Here is a 27,420-nt window from a genome sequence, read left to right as displayed (position 1 = left end):
TTTGTCATGTGCTTTTAGCACAGTCTAAAATTATTCTTAATTCTTTGTTGTTGTTCTTATTTCCTGCTGGCTTATTTGTCTTTTTAATAGTGTGGAAGTGGTTTTTATGGTTCTCCTCTATGTTTCTTGATTACTTTGCATAATTTAGCAAGAAAGACTAAATATCCCTCTTTTATACCAACAATACATTAAACAGAACACAAATCCTAAGCCTAAATCTTTCTTCATTAAATTTTTAAGGAAAGAAACACAATATTGTTGAGCTGAGTGATCTCATGACAATAAGCAAAACTGTGTCAGCCAGATGACTGCTGGAGTTTTGCTGAGTGGTTTACACAATCTGAAATAATAACAATGTGTCCCCTGCAGTCAGTACCAGTCCCTTCTCCGTGGATGTATTTACAGTGAGTCATATAAATCTTCAATCCCTCACTCATATCTCAGTGCAAGGCATTTCCCAGGAACTTCCAGGAAATTACAAAAGCATGAATGAATCCAAAATGTCAACTTAAAAAAATACATTCTCAGTTCTAGGCCATGCTTGGTAGAAAACATGAAAAGAAAAAAAACTTTTTTTTTTTTTTTAAGTAAAGATGATGGATTCATTCAATATTTTGTGAAAAAAACCCAAGTCCCCTAGTTAACTCTCAAACTCCCAAAAGAATTCAAGGCCATAAGAAATATCACTTTGACAACTAGATGCTTGAAGTAACTCTGCCAGACTTCTTTCACATTTTCACAAGATTAAACCTCACTGTATAGTACATCTTTAATGATTTAAGCTAAACTTAAAAAAATAAATAAAAAAACTATTCCAGTAGATGAAAAGGTATCTAACTTTATATTTGCTACAGACGTCCTCTGTCAAACTGGGAAGTTCACTTAACCTTTCTTATATTGAATTCTCCAACATGTGTGTTAAATACATAGATAATTAGTGAAGCATGCAATTGTTAAGAGTGTGTTAATTCAGTCTTATTGATTTTAGCCATTCTCAAGTCCTGGTGTACTTAATTATCCAAAACTTATACTGAATATGAGCAATATCACTTTTATTGTTACCATTTCAAAAAAGAGTTTTAAGAAGGCTAATCAATAAATTAATGTAAACACTTTTGAAAATGTCAGATTCCCTAGAGATCACCACACTAAGTGAAGTAAGCCAGACAGAGAAAGACAAATATCATATGGTATCGCTTATATGTGGAATCTAAAAAAAAGATACAAAATGAACTTATATACAAAACAGAAATAGACCCACAGACATAGAAAACAAACTTATGGTTACCAAAGGGGAAAGGGGGAGGGAGGGATAAATTAGGAGTTTGGGATTAACATATACACACTAATACATATATATAAAATGGATAAACCAACAAGGACCTACTGTATAGTACAGGGAGCTATACCCAATATTTTGTAATAACCTATAAGGGAAAAGACTCTGAAAAAGAATATATGTATATACACACACACACATATATATATGTATAACTGAATCACTTTGCTGTACACCTGAAACTAACGCAACATTGTAAATCTACTATACTTCAGTTTTTTTAAAAGAGAAAATGTCAGATTCTATACAAACATGCTAAACAGTAATATTTGTCATTACAAAATGCTTGAACCGCCCTTTTCCTTTGGTAGCATGAGAATCTACCTTCCTCTGATATGGAGTGGGAGAAGGGAATAGAAAGTAGAGTATGAAAAAACCCTCCTAGTACCTAAACATGAAAGGGGATGATGGTCAGTGGGTGGGTAAATATAAATTGGATTCCCCATCCTTCAGCTGTGTTTCTTTCTAGACGAGAAGCTGCCTGGCTTTTTCTATGAGAGCTGAAACCTGTGAAAAGATGTTATGTCCTAGGAGTGGGCAAGGACCTTAATCTAAATCTCAAGGGAAGAACATGGCTGCTGCTTAAGAGTGACTGTAGGAAAGATCTAATTAGCCCAAGAGTGCCTGCAGCCATCCATACTTGCTCAACCCACTACCAGAAGGGTAAGCCTGCCCTGGACACTCTGCCATTTTAGTACCTGTGTCTCCAACCCATCATCTTTCCCGGGGCCAGGACTAGGGCACAGAATTTAAAGGAGCACCAGAAAATTTAGTAGTCAAGATAAATAATATTTTTAAAAATCAAAATTAATACAAAAAGTCCATGATAAACAAAATATCAAAACTGTAAATAAAGACATGCTCAATATTACTACTTACCTCCTTTTGCCTCAGCTCATTATGGCTTGGCAAGATGTTGTTACTAATTCTGACTTTACTTAAAATTTTACTGAGCTTTCTTGGCATCTACTTAAATGGGGCACCTCAGGGAAGTTCCGGCCCTGACATTCTTTTCTTACTTTGTCTGTTGTTTTCTGACTAGCTCACACTCTCACTGGCTCCTGACCTTACATCACCTCCTGACTATGGCTTCGATCTTTTCTTTCGATAGTCTAACCTCCAAGAGATCAGGGAGTGCGTCTGTTTGGTTCATAACTGAACCTTTGGCACAGTGCCTGGCATACGGTAGCTGCTTCATAAGTGCTTGCTGAATGAATAGAAGGAAAATCTCTTGGAGCTCGACGCTGCCCATAGCTTTCTTGCATGATTATGTGGATTGAAAATGCCTCTGGTTGGACACCTACCCCAGAGTCTATTTTGGGGGCCACATATCCCTTTCCAGAATTTTCCTGAACACTATGGATGGGAAACCAGAAACAATATATTTTGAGGTTTGAAAAAATCAGAGTTGGTAGATTTAGGTAGATTCAAATGGAATCAAAAAGATGATTAAACTTACTGGGGGAAAAAAGCAATTAAAATAATGTAAGGGTATTTTCAAATTATCTATTTTGCAAAAGATCCAGAAGGGTATGGCGATTTACATTACTGGAGTTTTATTTTTTTGTTTTTTCTAGCGATACCTGAAATTTCTTAAGTTTGGTGAGTTCAGGTCACTTACCTTCAATGGTACACTGGTCAGGGACTGGAATCTTCTTTCCCATTTCCACAGCATATGCTTTCACTTTACTGAGGTTTTCCTTTAAGTGCAAGTAGAGCTTATCATGGTATTCTACAGGCCTTGAGGTTGTATCTGGAGTTTCTTCCTGATAGTTTTCTTTAACTGTTTCTGGCAAATTCTCAGATTCTATATGTATAATACTTGGGTGTGAAACTGAAGAATTTACCAGTTGTGATCCATCAGTGTCTCCCTTAAAGGGCGACCTGTCATGTCCTTGGCCAAGTGGGTCTATTTCTGAAAGAGAGATGCTGGCTGGCGTATCTCCACTCTCTACAACTTCCCCATCCTCTGAACTCAAGTCATTCGTTAGCGCGGTGTGCAAAGCCAAACTCTTTGACCTACAATACAAACAAAGGGAAGGCTGAGGCAGGTAAAGAAGCTGGGCTACCGTTTACTGACAAGGAAAAGAAAGAATAATAACACTGGGGCAAAAGTTACTTCCTCTAGAGTGTGAAACTGAAAATTGGTGCTATTAACAGAATTTGATAAAACATACACATTATGTAATAAGCTAAACCTTTGTAGATCTAGGCTACCTCCCAAAACAAAGATTTAAAAATCAGTTTCATGGCAAAACTGGCTGGGAAATGGTGAACTTACATATTTATATTCTTTTTCCTACTTTTGCTTCTGCTTTTTCATCAGAAATCAAGAAAAGCTTTTGACAGTCATTCTCAATATCAGCATATTTATATTTAAGAAGTGTTTTTAAAAAATAAACCATAGGTTTGTGACTTTTATTTGAATTCTCCTTCTAATATAGCGAGCTTCTTTGGGTAACGAAAGCACTGTGGATGAATTTTGCTATAGGTAAAAGATATTTAAAAACCACTTAATAAAAGAGTGACAACAAAACTAATAGCAAACATGAAGCACATATTCTAAAAACCAGCCAAACAAAATTTATACCTATTACATCTAATGTCTTTTCTTTCCTCCTTAGAAATTTGGTCCAAACTATATCTTCTGATTGAGCCAGGGGTGTTGCCCTCAGCATTTATTTTCTCTTCAAAAGCCTGTATTTTAACCTGGAGCTTTTCATGATCTTCATTTTCATCAACAGTGAGGCTGGCTTCTTCCAGCTTCTCAAGAAATTCGATTTCAGTGCTGGGTTTTCTCCTAAAAGAATGAAAATCATTGCATTCGATGCTCATCACATATACCCTTCAGAACAATGTTAACTGCTAACTGCTTCTTATTCAAAACTGAAAACTGTACATGCTCAATTTTTTAATTTGTCATTTGACAAATATTTATTGAGTAATTACTATGGACACAGGTCTTTGAAATTGCTTCTACAGTGTATTCTGCCAGAAGTTTAGAAACATTGGTGTTTATGGCAACTTTGTATCAGAAATCCTTTTGAAGGATTCAGAGGATGAAAAGCAGTTTTTATGGTCATCTACCATATTCTTATCTAGCTTTCCAAAGCATGCTTTCATATGAAATTCATGCCAGGAATTTTCTAGAAAACTTATATATGCTGATCTGTTTGTACTGAAATTATTAGAATAAGAACATTTCAAATGGACTGTGTAAACTCATGGTTTTGTTATTTTAAAGAAATCAGTGGGACTCTTCCATTTTATGAAGCAAGAAAAATCTTTCTGAATTTTATTATGTTGGAGGAAAGAGGTTTTCCATGAATGACATTAATAGTTCCAAATATCTTGTATAGTAGAATTTATAAAACACTCTGTGGGTCATTAAAATTACCTCCTTTAAGGCAGGGGCTATTTGTGAAATAACTTTGTTACCTCTCTAAGGGCTAACAGTGGCTTAGACAGAGTAAGACCCCACAGACAAGCTGCAGAAATAGCTCACTGATGCTCACTGAGGTGCTGAATGATTAGAGAAAAGTAGTATGCATTTATATTCCCTTTTCTGCCTTCTAATATCGAGCCAGACTAGAGCTACTTTAATTTCAATTTAATAATCACTATCAATCATATAATTTGGGGTTAGGATTAATTCTTTCCTTATAAACACAAGGGTTAATAATCTCTAGGAATCCATTCACCAAGATGGCTTAATAATTCTGTTGGTTGTCTGTGTGTATTTACTTGGTTTTCGTATTTTTCCTAGAGGTTGAGGGAAGGTGCCTCAAATTCACAGAAAAATCCTGGCTTTTTCAAACATATGGTTATTTTTCCATAAGGGCCAAAGTAAACCTGTCATATTTCTTAAGTTAGGGTGAGAAAATAAAATTTCGGTTTTCTTAGCGGCACTGCTTTTTTAGGGAAAACCAACATAGAGGGGCTGTTGATGATTTTTTTTCAGTTACTTTCCACCTATTCTGGGGCCATGTCTGTGGTGGGCATTGTTGAAGGGTTGGATCCTGCAGCTTTTCTGACTGGCCCAGAGAGGGGTCCTGGCCTTGAGGGAGGGTTCCTAGTTTTGGGTCCTCAGGGGTTGGAATCCTCCTGTTAGTCCACCCCAGGGAGAGATGCTGACGGTGAAAACTGGGAAGGAGAGTAGATCATACATTAAGTAATAGGACACTGTTTATTGTGTAATAAGCTATTTCTGAGAAAATTTAAATGCATTTTTAATATAACTTTTATAGGCTTCCTATGGTTTTGCATAGATAATGAAAAACTTATTTTCCATCCCATGACTGAGTGAAATATACATGAGTAGATTTCAAGAACCAGTGCATGGGAATAAATGCTCATCTTGAACACGTTTCCCTTTCTGACACACATAAGATACTGGCTGCCCACAAACACATGGGAGGTTTTTACATCTTCCAGCCAGAAGATTCTAAAAGCTGAATTTTTACTCCTATTCCAAATAAAGTCAAGATAGTGCTGTCATTGGATGGTATTTTAAAAACCATCATGATTACAAAGGTTAATTTTAAAAGATCCTTCTCAAGATGAGAAATTTGGGGGCAGTATTTATTTTCTATCTACGTTAGTCCATGTATAGTCGCCAAACTAAAGTATTCCTCTGGTTCCTTGGAACCTAATCACATTTCAAAAATGAAAGATACCTTTATTTTTGAACTTTATTTTAGAAATTTCTATAGCTGGGATTATTAAAACTTAAAAATTTGTGAAGCACAAAGTATACCCCAATATGTATATATATCAGATGTTGAGCATTAAACAAATTTTTAAATCTCAAAACATACAAGTTGTTAGAGGTATAGTTTCTTATGCATTTACTAGTTTTTTCTTTCTACATAAAGCTCTGGGTTATAACAACAGTTTAAATAATAGCATTTTCTTCCAAAAAACTTCAAATTTCACATGATTATAGTAAATCTCCCTCAATAATTTTATTGGATCAGTTTCTGATTTTTTTACATAAAATTTTCTTACTTATGGAGATCTTTTATTTCATGTCCTCTTCATACCAATTTCCCCATCTACAAAATGGAGATAATAACTATACTTAACTCATAGGGTTGTTGGGAAGTTGAAATGACAGAATCGGTGTGAAGCACTGTTCCTAGCACAAAACAGGAAGTCAGGAGATGTTAAATTTTATTATTATTATTAATTGTTATTATTATTATTACTCCTCTGGAAGCTTTGTCTGTCCTTGTCTAGGCATTGTGTTAATGTAAAAAGAAAACACCAATGGCCTAGACACAGGCAGATCAATATTCCATATCCTGGAAGGTACTGATGTCCCCTGGAGAATGCTACAGCATCAGACTTTAGGACAGGACAGTCACTCAGCCCCCTTTCCCTGCCCCTGTCTCCAGTCACCAAGTGTGGGCTGTTAAGCACCATGGACTGTGTGAGTCAGAGCTCTCGTACCTGGGAGTATGCCTTCCCTCACTCAGATTGCCTTACAGCATCCCTGAGGGGACTCTGGGCATGAAAGAAGTTATGGGTTAACCCTAGACATCTGCTGACCCAAGAGGGTTAGGTCAGGTGCCTCTGGGGCAGGTTGCCAGGTATCTAGCCAAATGTGAATTTCAGATAAACAACAAATATTTTTTTTAGTATAGGTATGTCTCTAATGGGACATAGTAAAAAATGTATTGTACTATACTAAAATGATTATACTTATACTAAAAAATTATTTGTTCTTTACCTGAAATTTAACTGGATGTCTTATATTTCTATTAGTTTCATCTGGCCACCCTATTCCTGGGTAAATCCCTGCTGCTCAGTGGGCAGGGAACTATAATGCTCATCCTTGTTCCCCTGTGCCTGGTAGAGTGCTTGACACTCACAGGTTCCTGAAGTGTTTGCAGAATAAATGAACTGAGACCACCTACATCTCTGAAGCCAGCCTGCTCCCTGCACCCACAAAAAACCCTCTGGAGGTCTACCAGATGTCTATGAAGCACTGGCTGCTTCTCCTGGTCCATGGGGAGTAGGGGATGGGGCAGTGTCATTTGGTAAATATCAACTGTGGAGAGAAACAAGGAGCAAGAGTAGGAGTGAAAAGAGGGATTTGCAAAGGGCTAAATAAGTAAAGAAGCAACGATAAAATGTCTGGGCCAGAAAAGTAATCTCTAGATATGAGGCTGATAAGTGTTACTGATGAGTAGGTTTCTCACCACAAAGAATTTCTCTCTTATACACGATCTTCCTTATTTTTATGATTTGGAGATTTTATAACACAGGAGTCAGGGGTTAGGGGTGGTAATGAAGGGTCTCCAAGGTAGCCAAAGCCACAAGATGGACCAGAGAGAATTTTCTGTTACTGACCATCAATCCACCTGGATTTGTCACAGAGTTTTGCTGGCAGAGAATTAGGATAAGTTTTTGTTCCAATAGGTTGAAAGGTCAGAAAATGGTAGGCAGAAGTTTGAATTTATTAAAAAACACTCACTGCTCTTTGACTTCTCCTCTTGGTTTTTAAATTTAGTATAAATAGATAGGAGAGAATTGTTCAAAAACAAAAATCTTTTAGAGAGAGGAACTCTGCATTCCTTTTAGAGCAAAGAAATGCATCACAAATGTGAAAGTATGGGTGGAGAGTGGAGGTCCCGGTCCTGTTTACATTTATTTGTGGGGGCCAGGGAGTTGGGCTCATGCAAGGGGGTTGTTATTTTTTTTTTCCATTTGTTGCTTTTAACTCCAGAGGTAATTTTACAGAAATCTTTGTCAGAGTTCTATAATCCCCTAAATATTAACTTGGCTTTAACTCAACATGCCACATTACAAGAGGCTCAGATGATTTCCAGTCTGAACAGTTTTTGGTGTCTATTGCCAAGGTAAAGTTTGTAAAAGCATCTCTAGGGATACCCAGGAGGGGCAAGGGAAGGCCTAATTATCTCCCTCTTGTGTGAGCGGGACTCCCCCTTAGAAACGAATTGGTCCTTGGGCAGTTCACTGCTCTCACTAAGCTGGGAGATGAGACTATAAAGCTGGCAGAGGTGGAGAGATTGGCAGCCTCTCCTCCTGGCTCCTTAAATCAAAGAAAAATAATATTAGTTAACTTTTGATGAGCTTGGCTTATGATCCCATGCCCAGGATATGTATCCTGCAGAGTTGAGCTTGTTAGAGGAGAAGTAGGAGAATATGATGGACCAAATCCACAGTCCTAAATTCTTAGGATGTTATGTTCCCTACTCTTCAGCAGTTTCTTGGGTCATCAATCATCATAAGAATGACAGAGATGATCCCCCAGCTCCACGGCACTGTCATCTGTTTTGGAACTGAAATGAGTAATGCCTCTGGAAACGCTAAAATTGAATACTAAGGTAAAGGACAATGTTGAATCCAAATTCTTGGTACTCTCTTCTGCCCCTGACTGCCTCAGTGCACAAGAGCAGAGACCAGCAGGTGCTCAGTTATATGGGCACCAGAACATAGAACTCGCTGAAATGAAATGACTCCATGGTTTATTTCATCCACAAGATTCTTTTTAGGGGCTTCGAAAGGAGAGCGTGGCTGGGAAATAGACTGAATATGGCCTTCCAGGGAAAAGATCTAGGTTTATGACTCCAATCTCCTGTTAGTGACAGGCAAATCTCTTTATGACTTTTCTGTTATCTAAAAATGGGATCAATGATACTGTATCACCAGATTGCTGAAAACATTATAGAAGATAATGGATTTGACAGTGTAGCCCAATACAGAATGGGCATGAAAATGTCAAATGGTAAAACTCTAGGTGGCTACTGCCCAATGTGGACATTTGATACCGAAAGAAGGCAGCTTGTACAGGTGATACCCAACCTGGAAGATAAGCTTCTTCTTTTTCTAAGCCAGGAAGGACCATACAGTCCCTCCTACCTCTGCAGCATCCTAAAGACTGTGGACTATAGGAGAGCAACCCTCCCTACTGTGTGAGCATACAAGGACTGGGATATAGAAATGGTCGATTTTTAAAAAAATCTCTGTACTTCAAGGATGAATTCTGAGCAATTGCAGGCATGGAGAGAGAACGTTCTGCTAATAGAACAAAAGTTTAAAAGTCCTGATACGAGGAAGTGATCACTCTAATACAGATGCTCAGTCATTTGTTTTCTTTTCATTTAACCAACACGAAAAGGAATGGGACACAGAAAAAGATCAGCAAAAAGTGCAAAGCCCCTGCCCTTGCTGCTTAAAGTGAGGTTGCTGGACCAGCAGAATCAGCATCACCTTAGAGGCTGTTGGAGATGCAGAGTCTCAGGCTCCATCCCAGACCTGCCGAATCAGAGTGTGCACTTTAACCCAATCCCCAGGTGTTCCAGTGCATATTCAAGTTTGAGAAGCACTGGCCCAGGCACTGAAAGAATAGAATCTTAAGCAGACCAGGGCAGAGGCACTTTCTCTTAATCAAGCAAAGCTGCCAGGGGTTTCACTAATTCTGTAGTGAGGTGAGACTTAATAAACCGTGTGTGGGACTTCTCTGGTGGCAGAGAGGTTAAGACTCCGCCTGCCAATGCAGGGGACATGGGTTCGACCCCTGGTCCGGGAAGATCCCACATGCCACGGAGCAACTAAGCCTGCGCTCTAGAGCCCGTGCTCCGCAACAAGAAAAACCACCACAATGAGAAGTCCGCACGCTGCAGAGAAGAGTGGCCCCCGCTCGCCACAACCAGAGAAAGCCCGCGCGCAGCAAAGAAGACCCAACGCAGCTAAGTAAATAAGTAAGTAAATAAGTAACTGTGTGTTATTTGGAGTGTGGTAAACTGTATGCAGTTCCCTCACATTCCATAGCTTTATCCTTCTCAAGCCTTCCAGGGTCTTTATCAGTTCTGAGGTAAAGGTACCTTTTCACTTTTTGCCCCTGACAGATACTGGTTCAGATGGACCCAGAACTGTTAGTCAAGGTTCCTGAGCCTAGAATGGGCAGACCTGGTGAGCGGCAGCCTTACCAGAAGGCTGACAGATCCTAATAAATTGTCATCTGGATGTGGCACAAGTTACAAAAGCACTTTGAAAATTATAAAAGAGTACAAAAATGTAACATAGTAATGTCATCAGAACACTCTGAATCAGGGGTAAGAACTGTAGAGACAACATGCTCCTCCTTTTCTAGGCTAACTTTTTTTCTGGGAACGTGAGCAGGTAATGGGGGCTGGCCATGAGGATTAAGGGGAGGGTATCTGCCATGAAATGCAACCACTGGGCCTGAAGAGGGAAAAAGGTAAGACGTTGTCACTCACCATTGTTTAATACTGGAAGAACAGGGCAATGGTTAAGTTATCCTTTTTGATACATCCCCTCATCCGGTCTGCCCATTCTACTAGTGAAGCAGGCCCTTTGCCATCTCCATTTCACAGATGGAGTAGCTGAGACACAGAGACGTCAACTAATTTACTGAAGATCAACTAGCAAACCCAGCATTAAACTCAAGTATCCACCTCCAGGGCTCACCCGCTTCATACCCTCTTCCCCCTGCCTCTCAGTAGGTGTTTCCTTCAGTTTGCCTTTGACTCTACCACAGGAAGAAGCAATACATATTTTGGAACTGGTGATAGCACAGTAACCAACCAGAATTATTATATGCTAATGCCACCGAGTAACATCCTGTGGGAACACACCAGAACAGAGTTGACATATAATTGCTGAGCAACCCTTCACAGAGGTCTGAAAAATAAATTCTGGTGTCCCCTTTAACAAAAACTGAAAGGTGTTCAAAACTCAGGAAACAGCATGCAAGTAGCAACTTCAGAGTTCAATTATGATGGATACCAAAAAGGAACAGGGAGCTTTTGGGGAATGAAAATAGCAAACAGCTGGGTCATCATGGTCAAGTAGAACAGTTTTTCTTTTTGTTTGTTTGGTTTTTTTTTTGCGGTACGCGGACCTCTCACTGTCGTGGCCTCTCCCGTTGCGGAGCACAGGCTCCGGACGCACAGGCTCAGCGGCCATGGCTCACGGGCCCAGCCGCTCCGTGGCATGTGGGATCTTCCCGGACCAGGGCGCAAACCCGTGTCCCCTGCATCGGCAGGCGGACTCTCAACCACTGTGCCACCAAGGAAGCCCAAGTAGAACTGTTTTATCCTCAGCGGTCACCCTTCCCACAAGGGGCCGTCTAGGGTCAAGTCCCTCTCACCTCTCCTCCCACAGCACAAGTTTTCCTTTCCTCCAGACTAAAGCTCTGCTGTTCCCTGTCTTGTTTGGAAGGGAAAGCCAAACCACAGAAGCCTGATGAAAAGCTATTTTCTGTCGTGTGTCCTGTGTTTTGAACACAGCTGTGTTACAGGAAAGGGGCCTGGTCCCCCCCGGCAAAGGTGTGACTGTGCCGCTCACACTCCGGGCAGGGCTGTCCACACTGGCAGAGCCAGCCCCTCTGCGGCCTTGTGCTCCCTGGGGCTGCTTCACGGGCTCCAAAGCTGGTAATGCTGTCTCCCACCTACCTCTCTTGCTGATAAATGAATTCCTGAAATACCTTTCCAGACCTTTGCATCACCATAAATGCCGCTTTAAGGAAGGACAAATGGTGGAAGTAAATGAACAGCAGATGGAACGTAAATGGTACCACATGACAGACTTAACTTCTTCAGTAAGAAGAGGGGCAAAAAACCAAAGCCCTTCCTTCCCTACACATGGAGGAGTAACAAGAACCACAGCTACTGCCACAAATGGTTGTTCCGATTTTCTTTTTATACAAGTGACCACCCTAGACCTCCCTAGATTGAAAACATATACATGTTTTTTATGAAAACTCTGGTTACCTTGGTGGGGTGAAATTGCATTCAGCTTTTCCTAAGCAGGGGGCAACACTGACCAGAACATCACATGTTTTTAATTATGGTCCTGAACCTCCTTATGTACATTTTTCGAGCCAACAGTTGCTCTCAAAGAATCAATTTCTCTTTGTATAAACATGTCTTGCCTAAAAAAGTGGGAGCTCTTGTAAGCACTTTTAAGACTCTATTTTCCTTCCACAGTGCATAGGCTCTGAATATTAGCTCTGTCAAGTTTGGGGGAGACTGGAGGGTAAACAGAAAGATGCCTAGCACTTCAGTGCAGGACTTCAGGTGTGGAGGAGTGGAGAGGCAATGGGAGCTGTAGCAGGGCAAGAGAGAGAAGGTCACCATGGGCATGGGTGGGTGGGGAAGACCTCCTGGGGAAGGGATACCAAACTGGAGTCCTGGATAAGAGCAGCCTTCAGTGGGAAGAGAGGCACAAACAAGGCATTCTATTGATAGGAGGTAATAATAAAGGTTAGTGTGGTATCACTTTGGGGAGGAACAGGCAAGTCACCCCTGACATTCCTTTAAAATTCCTTTATTAATGAAGTACTGTGGACACTGTAAATCTTGTACACACTACAATTTGAGATACACTGGACTACACTAAAGGAAGAAATGAAAGAAAACTCTATGAGCTGATGTCTGGGCATTTACACTATTGCCCCTCGAAGAACTACCATGAACCTAGAGGTGAGTAGGGGCTGGGTAAAGAATTTTACTTTGGGGACTTCCCTGGTGGCATAGTGGTTAAGAATCCGCCTGCCAATGCAGGGGACACGGGTTCGATCGAACCCTGGTCCGGGAAGATCCCACGTGTCGTGGGGCAACTAAGCCCGTGCTCCACAACTACTGAGCCTGTGCTCTAGAGCTCGCAAGCCACAACTACTGAGCCCACGCGCCTAGAGCCCGTGCTCTGCAACAAGAGAAGCCACTGCAATGAGAAGCCGGAGCACCGCAACGAAGAGTAGCCCCCGCTCGACGCAACTAGAGAAAGCCTGCGCACAGCAAGGAAGACTCAACACAACCAAAAAAAAAAAAAAGAATTTTACTTTGTTCTTGCCCATCCACAAAGTTTTCTCCACTATGCTTTAGTATGAAGCCTCTGTAATCCTAATATATATTAAAAGATGTTGCTGTTGTGACGACGTAACAATATAACATAGTAAAAGCTCCCAGAGCTGAACCCATCACATGGTAGGAGCTGGTTAAAAGCTTGATCAGACTCAGAAACATGGCCTTCTCTGAAAAGCTGGAGAGAAGAACCTGGCTCCCTGCTCTCTGCAGTTTGGCTCTGGACTTGGTAAAGAGCCATCACTCCTAAACTCTCGGGCTGTGCCTTCAGAGACTGTATATCACACCAGGGTTGGGTTCTGATGTGATTCCCAGATGTCAAGATGGGAACTCTGGAATGACAGGTTGCAAAGGGTCTCACAGTTGGAAAAGGGTCTCTGCAGTCCATGTTGCTTTGCTATACATTCCAGACACACATTGACTCAAATCCCCTGTTCCACCCTGTCATCCACTTCTCTGATGTTCAATGCATGAAATTTAGAATAAAACAAAACTCTGGGGTGACTCCAAGGAGGGGAGATGTCCTGGAGTCCTTTCCTTGTGAACATAATCTCCTTATTCTATCTTCCCTTCATTCTCTCCCACATACTGTTGTTTCATTTCCTTCCCTCCACTGTGTCACTGCTTTCCATTTACAGGTTTCCCCCGCTATCTGAGCATTCCTATGAAACCTTTCCTAAGCTGAAATGGGTATAAGGCGAAGAAGCAATTACCTTTTTTTTGTAAAAGTGAAAATCCTCTTTGGATTTCTTTCTGTTAGCAAAAACAGATACAATTGGCCCTCCATATCCCCCCTTCCGCATCCTCAGATTCAACCAACCACAGAATGAATTCTGAATTTTGATCTGCAATTGGTTGAAACTGAGGGTGTGGAACTAGCCTATACAGGGGCCAACTGCACTATACCATTTTATAAAAGGGACTCGAGGATCGATGGATTGATGGCTTTTGGTATCCGAGGGGTCCTGGAATCAAGACGACTGTACTAATGTAGGTCTTCCCTCAAAGCAAAGGAGCGTAAAGTGAACTTTTGAAAAGTGAGGGATACCTGTATCCCGAAATCAGATTTAAACCTACCGAATAGGTTTTGACTATATTTTACCTTCCATTGCCTACCCCTCACCTCCCATCTGATTCTTAACAACAAAGAATAAACACAGTCTCATCACTACTATCACCATCACCACCAAAACAACCAAAGAACATACACCCATTTAATCAAGCCAGAGGTTAATGCTTTGTGTTAAAACTTTTCTTAAAGGTAACTTTCTCCCCCATGACTTTGATGGCTTTGGCTAGTGTGTGAAAGCTGGATCTGAGGGAACTGTGACCCCCCCAGGCCTGGGACTTAGGGCTGTGTCAGGTGCCCTTTCTCCCTTCCCTCTGCTTTCCCCTTGTGCCTTCTTCCTGGCCCCTCTTTCTCCCTACCTTTTCTCATTTCTCCTATTTACCCCCCCACCCCTGCTTTCTTTTCACAATTTCCATCCCTCAAACCTTCCATCCCTAGTTGCGGCCAAGCCTAACCTCTTACTAAGACCACCAGTGACAAACTGTCCCCAATTCTGTGGTCCCTGGCACCACAAGCATTGGCAAAGGTGTCTTCTAGTCCAAGGATCACTGACTGCTCAGCCAGCACACAGCTGCCAGGAGCCACCCTCTCTTTCCCCAGCTTCCCATGGGTCCCAGCAAGCAAATGGTTCAATGGTTAGTGGCCACCCAGCAGGCTACTTAGGGCTCATACAGTTGTGAAAGGTATAGAGCTTTTCTCCTATCTTGACACCCTCTCTTTTTTATTTTTAAAAATGTTTGAATTAATTTTTATTGGAGTACAGTTGATTTACAATGTTGTGTTAGTTTCTGCTGTACAGCAAAGTGAATCAGTTATACACATACATATATCCACTCTTTTTTAGATTCTTTTCCCATATAGGTCATTACAGAGTATTGACTAGAGTTCCCTGTGCTATACAGCAGGTTCTTATCAGTTATCTATTTTACATACAGTAGTGCGTATATGTCAATCCCAATCTCCCAGTTTTTCCCTCCCACCCCTTCCCCCTTGGTAATCATAAGAAAAATAGGGAACGCTTCACGAATTTGCATGTCATCCTTGAGTAGGGACCATACTAACCTTCTCTGTATCATTCCAATTTTAGCATATGTGCTGCCAAAGCAAGCACCACCCTCTCTTTTTTAATCCACAATTGCTGTTATCTTTCTTTTGATTCTCCAGAATTAATTTCAGAATCTAAATGTTTTGCATGGCTGTCCTGTTAGTCAGCCTCCGGTGGTTTATTATTTAGATAAAAACATTCATCCTGAAATACAGGTACAAGAAAAGTGCAAGTGTGCTTACCTGGTGCATCAAATAAAAAATCACCCGATTAATTCAGTCATTTGGTGCAAAGGAGGCTCCCGTCTCCTCCATTTTTCATTCTCTCTAGGATGCTAATTGTTTTCCTTTTGATAGTCTTGTAATTTGGGCCTGAAGTCTAAAATCTGGCCTGCTGGGCTATGTGTCAGATTTGTAAATTAGACGACATCTGTTTTGAATTTAATCCATCTTTAATTTTCTTTTGAGCTCTCTTCCCTTATTCATTTCCCCTTCAATTGTAAGGATCAGACTTTGCTGGATGCTTTAGACAAAAGTGTGGACCTTTCTGCTTTGTGGGGCACAGATTAAAATTACTGAAGCTAAATGGTCACAATGAAGGCTATTCAGAGAAAAGATGTGGGGAGAGAAGCCTAGCAACCATCCTAGAGAGGATGAGCAGCTAATACAAAGGCCTGGCTGTCCACACCAGCCTTTTTGAGATTCCCACCGAATACTTACAATCGATTAGAAGGAGACTGACAGAGAGGGTTGAAACGGGTGAAGTATTTTGAATTGAGAGAGGCTGAGGTGGTGGCAATGGTGGTGGTGGTGGTGTATGTGAAGGGAGTGGTGACCTTTCATCTCTTCACATTTAATTTTTTCTTTTTTTTTTTCCCCTCAGAAAAATAATAAACGGAGGAGAAATGCATTTTCCTAATACAGACTCATATTTTGACAGTGAGACCTCATTTTTTTCTCCTGTCTATATATCTCCTAAATTCTTCTTTTCATGTGGAAGTTGTTTATTGCTAATTGGATTGGGCCTGCTTATTAAGAATCATTTTTCCTGTCAGAATGCCTAATGTGACACCCTTGTATAACATGTTTCTCCTTTATACAAACCCTTTTTCACACATATAATCTCATGGAGAGTCAACTGGCCTCTTGAAACTTTGCCTGTGTAGAGGCAAGAAAGAATGGATAGACTGCTGGCCAGAATACGTGCCCGAGCTTTCACATCTGACGCACACACCGGTCACCACTGGAAGAAGAAATGAGCAGGCTAGCTGAGCACAGAATGTAAGGTGGCTCCCCCGAACACCAGCTGTAGAAGCTCTAAACTGAAGTTCCCCACATCATGAAAATTGGCCAACAGTGACTTTGTGCTTGCACATAGATGACAAATCATCCCTTCATGATGCTGGCTTTGGATTTTTTGGATGCTGCCATGTGTAGGCTGCTGCTAGGCAGGTCATGGGGTCTGTGTAAATGCTGTTTTTAAATGGAATACGTAAATAGCAGTGGTTCTCAACTGGGGGTGATTTTTGCCTCTAAGGGGACATTTAGCAGCGTCTGGAGACATTTTTGGTTGTCACAGCTGAGGGGGAGGGTTGCTACTAGCATCTGGTGGGCAGAGGCTGGGGAAGCTCGTAAGTACCATAGAATGCACAGAACAGCTCCACAACCAGGAATTATCTAACCCAAATGTCGAGAGCACCAAAATTAGAAACCCTGGTATTATAGGCATCTATACTAGACATTGAACCAGGCAGCAACAGATTTTTATATGCTCAATCAAAACTATGGTGTTGAGAGAAAAGGGCACTTGCTATCTGGCTTCCTCAGATTAATAGCTATTGTTGACTTTGATGACCATCTTGGGCATAAAATATTCTCTGTGTGGAGTGGGCCAAGAGGTCCTCCAGATGGGCTCCCCTCCTGTTACGTCTTTTCTCGGTTTTCAGCATCCTCTTCCAGATGTATGTGGTCACTCAAGCTAGATATCTTTGGGTTTTCATTCACTCTCCTCCCCTTCTCCTCACCCCACCTCTCACCAATAATCGATTCTTCCTAATTCCAAGCTCTCTCCCTATAAAGATCTGTCCTGACTTCTTAGGTTCCCCACCTCTGATTTAGCCCAGGCCTCGCACACCATGGAGGGAGCCTACTGCTAAGCCCCCAGTAACAGCATCCTGGCCACTCTCTCTCTTGCCAGCCTGCAGCTCCAGCCAAATCCATTCAGGGCTCCAGCACGTCAGCCACTTCCTCATCCACCTAGTCCTTTAGTGAAGAAATATTTATTGAGTGCCCGCTATCTGCTAATTACTGTGCTAGGAGCCGTGTTCATTCCCTGGATTAAAATCTTTCCAAGCCGCCATGTTGCTTACAGGACAAACTCCTTGCTTCTCTGAGAATCTGCCTTTGACCTAACTTTTCAGTTTACTCTCCCACCCTCCACTGATGTATTCACTCCAGCCACGATGAACGAATTGCTTTTCATTAGTCTGGGTCACACACTCTTAAGCTCTTTTATCTTTGCATGTGAGGAGTGTCCTTTCTATTTGGAGTATCCTTTCAACGCTTATCTGGGGAACTTTCATTCATCCTGTGCAACTTAATCTGGTACCTACGCAGATGCCTGGCACATGGAAGCTACTCAATAAACATGGAATGAACTTAAATTTCACCTTCTTTGTGAAACATTCTTCGTTTCCCTGGCTGTATGTCTCTCATGCCTGCTATACGCACTTCCATTAACCCCATCACATGCACTGACTGTGAAACCTTTGAGGTACGGTGTTTTATGTCTTATGTTTTGTTTTATATCTCTTGGGACCTCCAGGCTCTGTGCCATGCTGGACATAAAGTGGACCCTTGTGACTAAATGTTCACTATTTTGTAAGGATGGCTTCTCGTGTTTTTGGAATGCTGTTTCAGACTGAAAATGATATGCATCATTTGTTAGCCCCAAAACTCACAAAATCTGATGCTAGTCTCAAATGTGCCCTGCCCCTTCTCCATAAATGAATACCTTCCAGTGCATAGGATCTGAAATTTGAGTCCATCTTTTATCACTTAGTTACTGTGTAACCTTGGGAAGAGATTTAACCAGTCTCTGAGCCTTTGTTTCTTCTTCTATAAAATAGGAATGATGATAATTGCCCTTCTTACCCCTTAGGATGATCATGAGAATCAAATGAGATGATGAATTTGAAAGTACTTTGTAACTGCTAAGGTCATAAAACTTTCCAAGTGCCTCCTTATTCAAAATGTAGCAAAACATAATAAAACCCCTCCCTCAATCTTGCATGGTCTTTATTTTTTTCCACAAACTTCTTGAAAGGACCAGATTTGTTTATTGTAGCTATCCTCTCCCTTCAACCCCAGGCATCCTGTTTTATGTCCAGCCATACCACTGGCAGCTCACTCACTACAATCATCAATAATTTTCTAATTGCTAGTATTTGTGGACACTTTTCTGTCCTTCCTTCATTTGACCTGACTCCAGTCTGCCTCTGCCTGAGATGTTCTCTGCACTGGGGCCAGAGTGAGCTTCCTGAAACATGGATTCTGATCATCTCCTAACATGTAAAAACCCACCATGATTCCTCACAGCCTCCAGGATAAAATTCAAACTCCTTAAGAAGGTCTGTCATGTCCTGCATCATCTGGTCCCTGCCTACCACTTCATCAGTGTTACCTAATGTCGCTCTCCTTATTACACACACCCTAGCCAGACAAAATGACTTCTGTTTTCCAGAAAGTGCTGTGCTCTTTCACATGCTGCCCCAAAGCCAGCCTGGTACAATCTGGTCATCTTTCAAGACTTGGTTCAAAATATCACCTCTTTTGGGAAGCATTCCCTGATCTCAGCTTCCCATTCCTCTCCATTCCATGAATAAGTAGGTACCCCCATCTCTGTGTTCCCCAAACTCCTTGACAGCATCATAATCAGCATAATCTTCCCACTATTCTCTAATTACCCACTCAATATTTACCTCCTCGCTAGACAATGAGCTCTTTGGGTAAAGGAACATGTTTTATCTCTCAATATGTCTAGCTTTTGGCAGGGTTCCTGGTATAGAGTAAGCAACTGTTAAATGCTTGTTAAATAAATAAACGAGTTCTACAAACATTATTATTTGCACTACATTCTTATTCCCTTACCGTATTTTTTACACTTTTTTTTAGGATTGTTTTGGTTACATTCTGGTTTTCACAGATTTAGAAAAAATTCTGGCAAATGTCATAATTTATTCAGAAGTTACTCTATGTTGAGATAGTGAGTTTGGCTTTCTTTGGGAACTTTTATGCTTACAAAAGAAAACATAGCCTTTTGTGCTATGTCTCAGTGGGTTCACAACAGATCCTGAGGTACCCAGGGATCCCTGCTCACCTGTCACTTCTGGCCTTGGTGGTTTCCAGTTGTCGCGTAAGGAGCTTGGCAATGGCAGTGAAGCTGTTGCTCATGCGGAAGATGTCTCTGCTCTGAGGGCCCAGGATGGAGGAGAAGGTGTCCGTGATGCTCTTAATCTCCAAGAGGAGAATATGGTGAAACGAGTGCTCCATGCTGGCCAGCTGACTCACCAGGAACGGCAAGCAGCTCCTGGCTCTCTCCTGCCAAGAACAATGGAGAACGTGTACAACTGTTGGCGGGGATGGAAACTGCTGCAGCCACTATGGAAAATAGTACGGCAGTTCCTCTGAAAATAGAACTACCCTATGATCCAGTAATCCTACTTCTGGGAATCTATCCAAAGGAAACGAAGTCATTATCTCAAAGAGATATCTGCACTGCCATGTTCATAGAAGCATTACGTACAACAGCCAAGACATGGAAGCAACCTAAGTGTTCATTGACAGACGAATGGATAAAGACAATGTGGCATATATATATAGAACGAAAAGTTATTCAGCCACGAAAAAGAAGGAAATCCTGCCATTTGTGATTACATGGATGAATCTGGAGGCATTATGCTAAATGAAACAAGCCAGACAGAGAAAGACAAATACTTTATGGTATCTCTTATGTGTAGAATCTAAAAAAAAAAAGTCAAACCCAAGAAACAGAGGCTAGAAAAGTGGTTGCCAAGGACTAGTGGGTGTGGGGGGGAAATAGGGAAAAGTTGGTAAAGTGTATAAACATTCAGTTATAAGATGAATAGGGTCTGAGGATCTAATGTATAACATAGTGACCATAGTTGATAACACTGTATCATGTAATTGAAATTTGCTAAAACATATGGGATAATGGATGGGTTAATTAACTTGATAGGGGGAATCCTTTCACAATGTATATGTATATCAAATCATTTGTTGTACACTTTAAATATCTTATAATTTTACTTGTCAATTATACCTTAACAAAGCTGGGGTGGTGGTGGTGGGGAAGAACGATGAAGAATTAAGGTCTATATTTAAAAAAAAAAGTCAGAGTCCCATGACCTGCAGATGACAATTCTATGGGGAGTTTACTTAGAGAGCTAGCTGAAGCTAACAATGTTTCATTCATAATGCCTCTTAATTGGCTTCTTTGAGGTTTTGATTTTTTTCCTGATTTCCAAGGCAATTAAAAAAAATAAAATAAAACCTTTTTCCTGTTACTCCTTTCTTAAAAATATGTAGTCTCATGAGCCTATCTTGCCAGGTCCAAATCTCTCAACTGTCGTTAATGATCTGACCCCCACATTCACCCTTCCCAACTCTGGTTCCTCCTTGGGCCAAGCCTCTATGCCTATGACTCACTAACTCCATGTGGACAGGGGAGGCCTGGTCAACGGCACCCCCCCATCCATCTGTCTGTCAGATGATGCCATGTACCATAATGGTATACCTCCTCTCCACAGGACATCCTCTCTCATTTGTTCACTTTAAGCATTTGTCAGCATGTTACAGATTTTATGTGCCTGGTCGAATGAGTAGATTCTATCACTCAGCTTTAATCAAGTGAACTCTCACAGTTGACTTAAATACGTTCCTTCAAAAAACTGAAGATGAAGAACAGCATGAATAACTCAGGCGTGAGTGAATAACAAGAAAATGGCTTAGCTGACTTGTCTCTTATACCTATGATAAATCCTCTCATCAGTCATATTATGAGGTGACATGATTTAATCCAACATGATTGGAAGTTAGCCAAAAAATTCAAAATTATCAAGAACGTTATTTGAAATGTAGATTTATGCCCAATATAATGATATACCATTAATAAATAAAAATAATTAAAAATATGCTTATTTTATCTTTAACTGCTCTTTTAAAATCTTATTTTTTAATGTATTTAAAAACTTTCATAATGGTAGTATAATAGACCATATGGGGGCTTCCCTGGTGGCGCAGTGGTTGAGAGTCCGCCTGCCGATGCAGGGGACATGGGTTCGTGCCCCGGTCCGGGAAGATCCCACATGCCGCGGAGCAGCTGGGCCCGTGAGCCATGGCTGCTGAGCCTGCATGTCGGGAGCCTGTGCTCCGCAACGGGAGAGGCCACAACAGTGAGAGGCCCACGTACTGCAAAAAAAAAAAAAAAAAAAAAAATAGACCATATGTATAATTATAAATAAATATATATTGGAGGCTGATGCTCAAAATCCTTTTAAGTGATAGGTGTGCAGGTGTAAATTACTCTTCTAGCTAGGAATTCCCCTGTCCCCTTTGTTCTAGCATTTGGGGCCTTCATTTCTTTCAAGATGTAACTTCTTTCTCCTCCATGAAGCCATTCCCAACGACCTCTTCTGTCTGAATTTTCACTGTATTATCAAGTCTTTTAAAAAATCTTTTTAGTACTTGATTGCATTTGATCATTTGTTTACTCGTGCTTTTATTGCATGCCTGTAATATGTCTGTGCTAGACACTAGATGACAAAGGTGAATGAGAAGTGGTCTCTGCCTTTAAGGGACCCACAATCCCCCCTTCCACATATAATTCCCTAACGGTTACATGTACCACTCAAGTCTCCTAAAGGGGCCACTTCTCATACATCAATCATCAGCCAGGCACAGAACTGAGCCTGTAGTGTCTACACTCGGTGTGTATGTCTTGATTCACTGATTTAAGCAAACCTTATATGCCAAGGCATGACTTTACAAATAAAGGTATGTAGTTGCAAAAGAATTCTGTACTTTAAAAGAAATATTTATTACAGAACAGATTGCAGTAGTGAACTTCCCTAGTCTTTAATACTTAACTTGTTTTCAAAGAGTCCATGTACAATTGCACTGGAACACATCTCTTAGGGAAGGGGCTACATCTGCCATCAATCCCTTAATAACTATTTGGTAAGAACCCCTAGGGCACAGTGCTCTGTCTGGATATGTGGGACTAAGGCTAGCACTTCAGTGAGCTGGACAGCTAATTGAAGAGATATTTACTCATTGAAGGATAACAATATTAGAGGAATGAAAAATAAACACCATTGGAACAAGTTCCTTGATAGCCCATTTTATACTTTGGCTCATATAATTGTCAGGTTGCAGAAGGACACCTAAGTACTCTTATATTTTTTTCAACATATTGTATTCAACTCTTATATTAAGTCTAATATTTTTTTCAACATAGATGCTTTCATTCATGCAAGGGCTCTGTATGTGAATTCACGGTGTGCAATGCATCACAGGGACATTTTCCCTTCCTCATTTCAGGCAAAAGCTGGATGTGAGGGTCCCTACCCTGCACCAGACACTGTTTTAGAAGCTAGGAACATAGCGCTGAAGTAACAAGATAATCTCTGCCATGATAATGAGGCAGACAGACAATAAACAAAATACATGTGTAAAATACAGAGTGTGTTGGATGGAGAAATGTACCTCAAAGGAAGATGAGGCAGATTAGGGAGACCCACAGAGGGGGGTTAATGTTAAATAGTGTAGTCAGGTCAGATTTCACAGAGAATATTACGTGTGAATTCAGCAAGATTTTAGGATCTAAACCCAATAGTCTCAGTAACCACAGAAAACAGTTACAGCAAAAAGTGTCCTGATTGACAAAGGGAGGTTGGAAGAGATAAGAAAAGGGACACGGGAGATGTGGCACTTTACTATGGACAATGCGATTTCAAATTTCAAGTAACTTCCTCAGCTTCAGCTTCAGGTTCTTCTTTAGCAGTTTTTTTAGTCAGTCCACAAACATTTCATTTGCTTACCTAAGAAGTGTCCCTACGGTTTCATTAAGAGCCCTTTTTTGAAAGCACATGTCTTCCTAAAGGTGAGGATGGCTGTGTGCGTACTTGCTGAAATCAACACAATTCTGGATGATTTTCTGGCAGCCAAATTGAGCTGAAGGAAAAATTAATCACAGTGTGGGAACAAGAAAAGTTATAGCTGCTCTGGAACTAACGCATGAAGCCTAGCCAACCTCACATCGCTTGTTCTGAAAACCTGGAGCATGCCCATGTACCTCACAGGGGTAACAGATGTGATTCTGGATTAGAAAGTGTGATGTTAGGGTAAGAAGGGGTTTAGGAGATTCTGATTTCTTTCTTGGCTCCACAATATTTCATCTCTGGGGACCAGTGACTGCATTTTTCTGCTTTCAGTCATCCCACCGTGGGGACAGGGTCAGCAGCACCGGTGTGCCTTAATGGCAAGCCTGACCTCATCCCTTCTGACATAAATTGATTATTTAATATTAAAATAATAATAGCTGACCCACAGAGAACACTTAAATCTAAGTGCCAATCCTATTCTATATGATTTTTATGTATTTATTCATGCAATCCTCCCAATAATACTGTGATCACTGCAATTTTATAAGAAGAAAACTGAGGCACACATGGAGGACTAATTCACTCAGGTCACACTGACCCCCGTGTCTCTAAAGCTGTGTCTTCTCTGGCTATACTTCCATCCCTCCCACCCCAAATCCCAAACCCACCCTTGCACATATTTTCCCACTCCTTTTTCCTGTCTCTTGTTCATCATCAGTTATAGGATCCTTTTCACTTTATTTTGATTTAGTGGTGTAAATATCATAAATACTCTGTAAATACAAAATAGACCAACAGGTCTCAAACTTTTTGGTCTCAGGGACTTTTTACTGTCTTAAAAAGTTATAGAAGACACCAAAGAGTTTTTGTTCATCTGAGTTATATCTATTGATATTTACCAGTTATTAAGTTAAATAAAAGCAATTTCAAAAAATGTCTGGAGACATTTTTGGTTGTCACTGCTGGGGGTGTTAGGGGGGACAAGCTGGTCGTATCTACCGGGTAGAGGCTGGAGACGCTGCTAAACATCCTACAGTGCATAGGACAGCCCCCCGGAAACCAAATATCAAAATATTTGGCTCAAAATATCAACAGGGCCAACCTGAGTTAAGTGAAACTGGCTTTTTGTTTGTTTGGTTTCTTCCCTGCAAACATGTGGTGGTGAAGGCGTCGATGAGTACGTTTTGGTGCCACTGTCTTGATCTGTGCTAAGGCACTGGCAGTTTTACCCATAATCGCTTTTGTCCTTTCAGTGCAAATGTCAACACAGTGAAAAAGGTCAATGATGTGTGAGTATTAGTGTGAAAATAGCTTGGACCTCGCAGATCCCCTGAAGGGGTCTCGGGGGTCCATGGACCGCACTGAGAATTGATGAACTAGAATCAAGGGTCAGCAAACTGTTCCTGTAAAGAATCAGAGAGTAAATATTTTTGGCTTTATGGGCCATGTGGTATCTGTTATGGGAAAACCGCTACAGACAATAAGTAAATGAATAGGTGTGGCTGGATTGGGGTCATAGGCAGTGATTTGCCTTGGTCATACCATTCATTTTTTTTGTGTTATTCATTTTGTTTGTAAAATACTGCTATTATCTCATAAAACGCCTCTGTTATTCTTTGTTAGGATAACAGAATGTAAATCAGAAAGCGGCCAAAAATGAAAATGTGGGTGCCTGGTTATGGTGATGATTGTTTCCCTCTATTAAGCATCCACTGTGTCCCAGGTACTTGGCATCTGCTTCCTCACTTAATCCTCATGACAACCTTGCAAAATGGTAAGAGGATGAAGATACTGATAAGAGGGCCAATCACTGGACCAAGATTACACTGGTAATACGAGTCTTGGTAGCAGACACAAGAGTGAATCAAGATCTGCCTGATTTCAGTTTGAATATTTCCACTTTGGCTAGGCTGAAAAAGATGGCTTAGTGCAGCCCTGTCTGCTGCTACCTTCCTGTCTTCCACCCACAGCAGGTATCAGCAACTGATTTCAGCGTTCTCTGCTGAACTTTCCCAAGACCCTTTCTCAACACTATGCTCCTTGTGAGAGGGTCTCAACCCTGGCTGTATGTTAGAGTCACCTGCGAAGCTTTTAGAACAATTCTAATGCCCAATAATTCCCCTCTTCCCCCCGCCCCCATTTCTATTTAATTTCATTGTGATGGGTGGGGTCCAGGCAGAGGAATTTTTAAAACCTCCCAAGTAATTCTAATATAGAGCCAGGGCTGAGAATCACTAGTCTATATAGAGTTCCAAATCTCTGAAAGTTTGAGAATTTGCTGATTTTAGGAAATGTGGATTTGGTCCTAAAATCCATACTTTTCTCTCTGTCCTTTATCAATTTACAAAAGAGTTAAAGAAAATAATTTATTTTGCTGCCTGAATGAAAATATTTTATTTACTGGGCATCTGTTATTCTTGCTTTTTTACTGGGCCATTTCATTGTTATTTTTTCATAATTCAACTCTTAGACGTCTCCACACACCAAAAAGACACTTGCAAGGGGCATTAGGAATGTAAATCAAATGAGCTTGTTAATGCTTTCTCAGTGAAGCTTTGCCAGGGAGAGCCCAGCCTTTACTTAGGAGCCCTCAGAAGCCTGAGTGAGGCCAGCAGTTGCTTGGTGGTGTATTTATTCCATGAGCCTCTTTCCTAATGATGGTGGGGATACTAGCTTCAGAGCAAGAGCTGAAGGGTTAGTATGGGCCCCTCCTCCACCTCAATTACCTGGCTTCAAGAAACTCTAGAGTAGGGGAGCCAACTCTTTCTGATTGGTCCTGGGATTTTCCTGGTTTTGGCATTGAAGGTTCCAAATCCTGGGAAACTCTTCAATCGAGGGCAAATTGGGACAGTTGGGCACCCTACTCTGGAGTCTGTGAGAAGGTGGGAAATTATTTCAGCTCAGAGGACTCTGCTAGACAGCCTCACACTGCTGGTGAATGTGATGATATATCACTGTCTGTCTCTCTATGTATATGTGTATGTGTGTGTGTTGTGTGTATGTGTGTGTTTGTGTACACAGAGTCGATTATTATTATTCATAGTAGCTATGCTCTATAAAGTCATTTCAAACACTGAATTAGCAAATACTGAAGCATTGCTTCTAGAGCAAATATAGAGGTAGGTTCCTGAAAGTCTCTGGTCACACATTTTCATCAACTGATCAATACATAACCTTGTTTTATGTGTGTTTCTATCTAAAGACATCTTCAGATGAATGGATAAAGAAGATGTGGTAGATATATACAATGGAATATTACTCACCCATAAAAAGGAACGAAATTGGGTCATTTATAGAGACATAGATGGGCCTAGAGACTGTCATACAGAGTGAAGTAAGTCAGAAAGAGAAAAACAAACATGTATATTAATGCATATGTGTGGAATCTAGAAAAATGGTACAGATGAACTGGTCTGCAAGGGAGAAATAGAGACACAGATGTAGAGAACAAATCTATGGACACCAAGGGGGGAAAGCCGGGGGGGGATGGTGGTGGGATGAATTAGGAGATTGGAATTGACATATATACACTAATATGCATAAAATAGATAACTAATAAGGACCTGCTATATAAAAAAAATAAAGTAAAATTCAAAAGAAAAAAAATAAAGATGTCTTAATTGATACAGATCGTTAATTCATTAAAATTGAACTCACAGCTAACAGCGCTATAACTCGTGCCTGAATGCAGCCTACATAACACACGAATTTTCTCCATAAGGTGCATCACAGCCTTCTCACACTTGGGAACACTAGAGAGCACTTCAGCACTAAACTTGTGGACATTTTAAGCAATGAAGTCACCAAGAAAGAGCACAAAGATTAGACTGTGGCACTAAATAGACCATGAGAAGAACAGACACTTGTTTACAGAGAGAGGGGAACTGAAACAAGAAGGCAGAGCATTGCCTTGTTCAACCCCAGCTGGGA

At 40.9% G+C, this 27,420-nt stretch overlaps 1 protein-coding gene and 1 non-coding gene across 7 annotated transcripts in view; both read right to left on the bottom strand.

Moving 5' to 3' along the window:
- VEPH1 (ventricular zone expressed PH domain containing 1) overlaps nt 1-27,420 on the bottom strand; it is a 218,207-nt gene that overhangs the window by 92,154 nt on the left and 98,633 nt on the right. For 2 of the 6 annotated variants that reach the window (XM_060011229.1, XM_060011230.1), the window contains exons 7-9: nt 19,686-19,906; nt 3,930-4,139; nt 2,961-3,358 (exon numbers count right to left, since the gene is read on the bottom strand). In XM_060011229.1, the coding sequence (XP_059867212.1) occupies nt 2,961-3,358; nt 3,930-4,139; nt 19,686-19,906 (829 nt within the window). Of the gene's footprint in view, nt 1-2,960; nt 3,359-3,929; nt 4,140-4,169; nt 6,477-16,501; nt 16,551-19,685; nt 19,907-27,420 lie in introns of those variants that run through there. The other 4 variants (XM_060011232.1, XM_060011231.1, XM_060011233.1 and 1 more) reach the window with 4 other exon arrangements.
- Nucleotides 15,268-15,374, bottom strand: LOC132425197 (U6 spliceosomal RNA). Its single transcript, XR_009519389.1, has one exon. It is a non-coding gene; the product is annotated as a U6 spliceosomal RNA (small nuclear RNA).

Source organism: Delphinus delphis, chromosome 4 (assembly GCF_949987515.2).
Source record: "Delphinus delphis chromosome 4, mDelDel1.2, whole genome shotgun sequence".
Classification (NCBI taxonomy): domain Eukaryota; kingdom Metazoa; phylum Chordata; class Mammalia; order Artiodactyla; family Delphinidae; genus Delphinus; species Delphinus delphis.
This window is presented reverse-complemented; position numbering and strand designations above follow the sequence as displayed.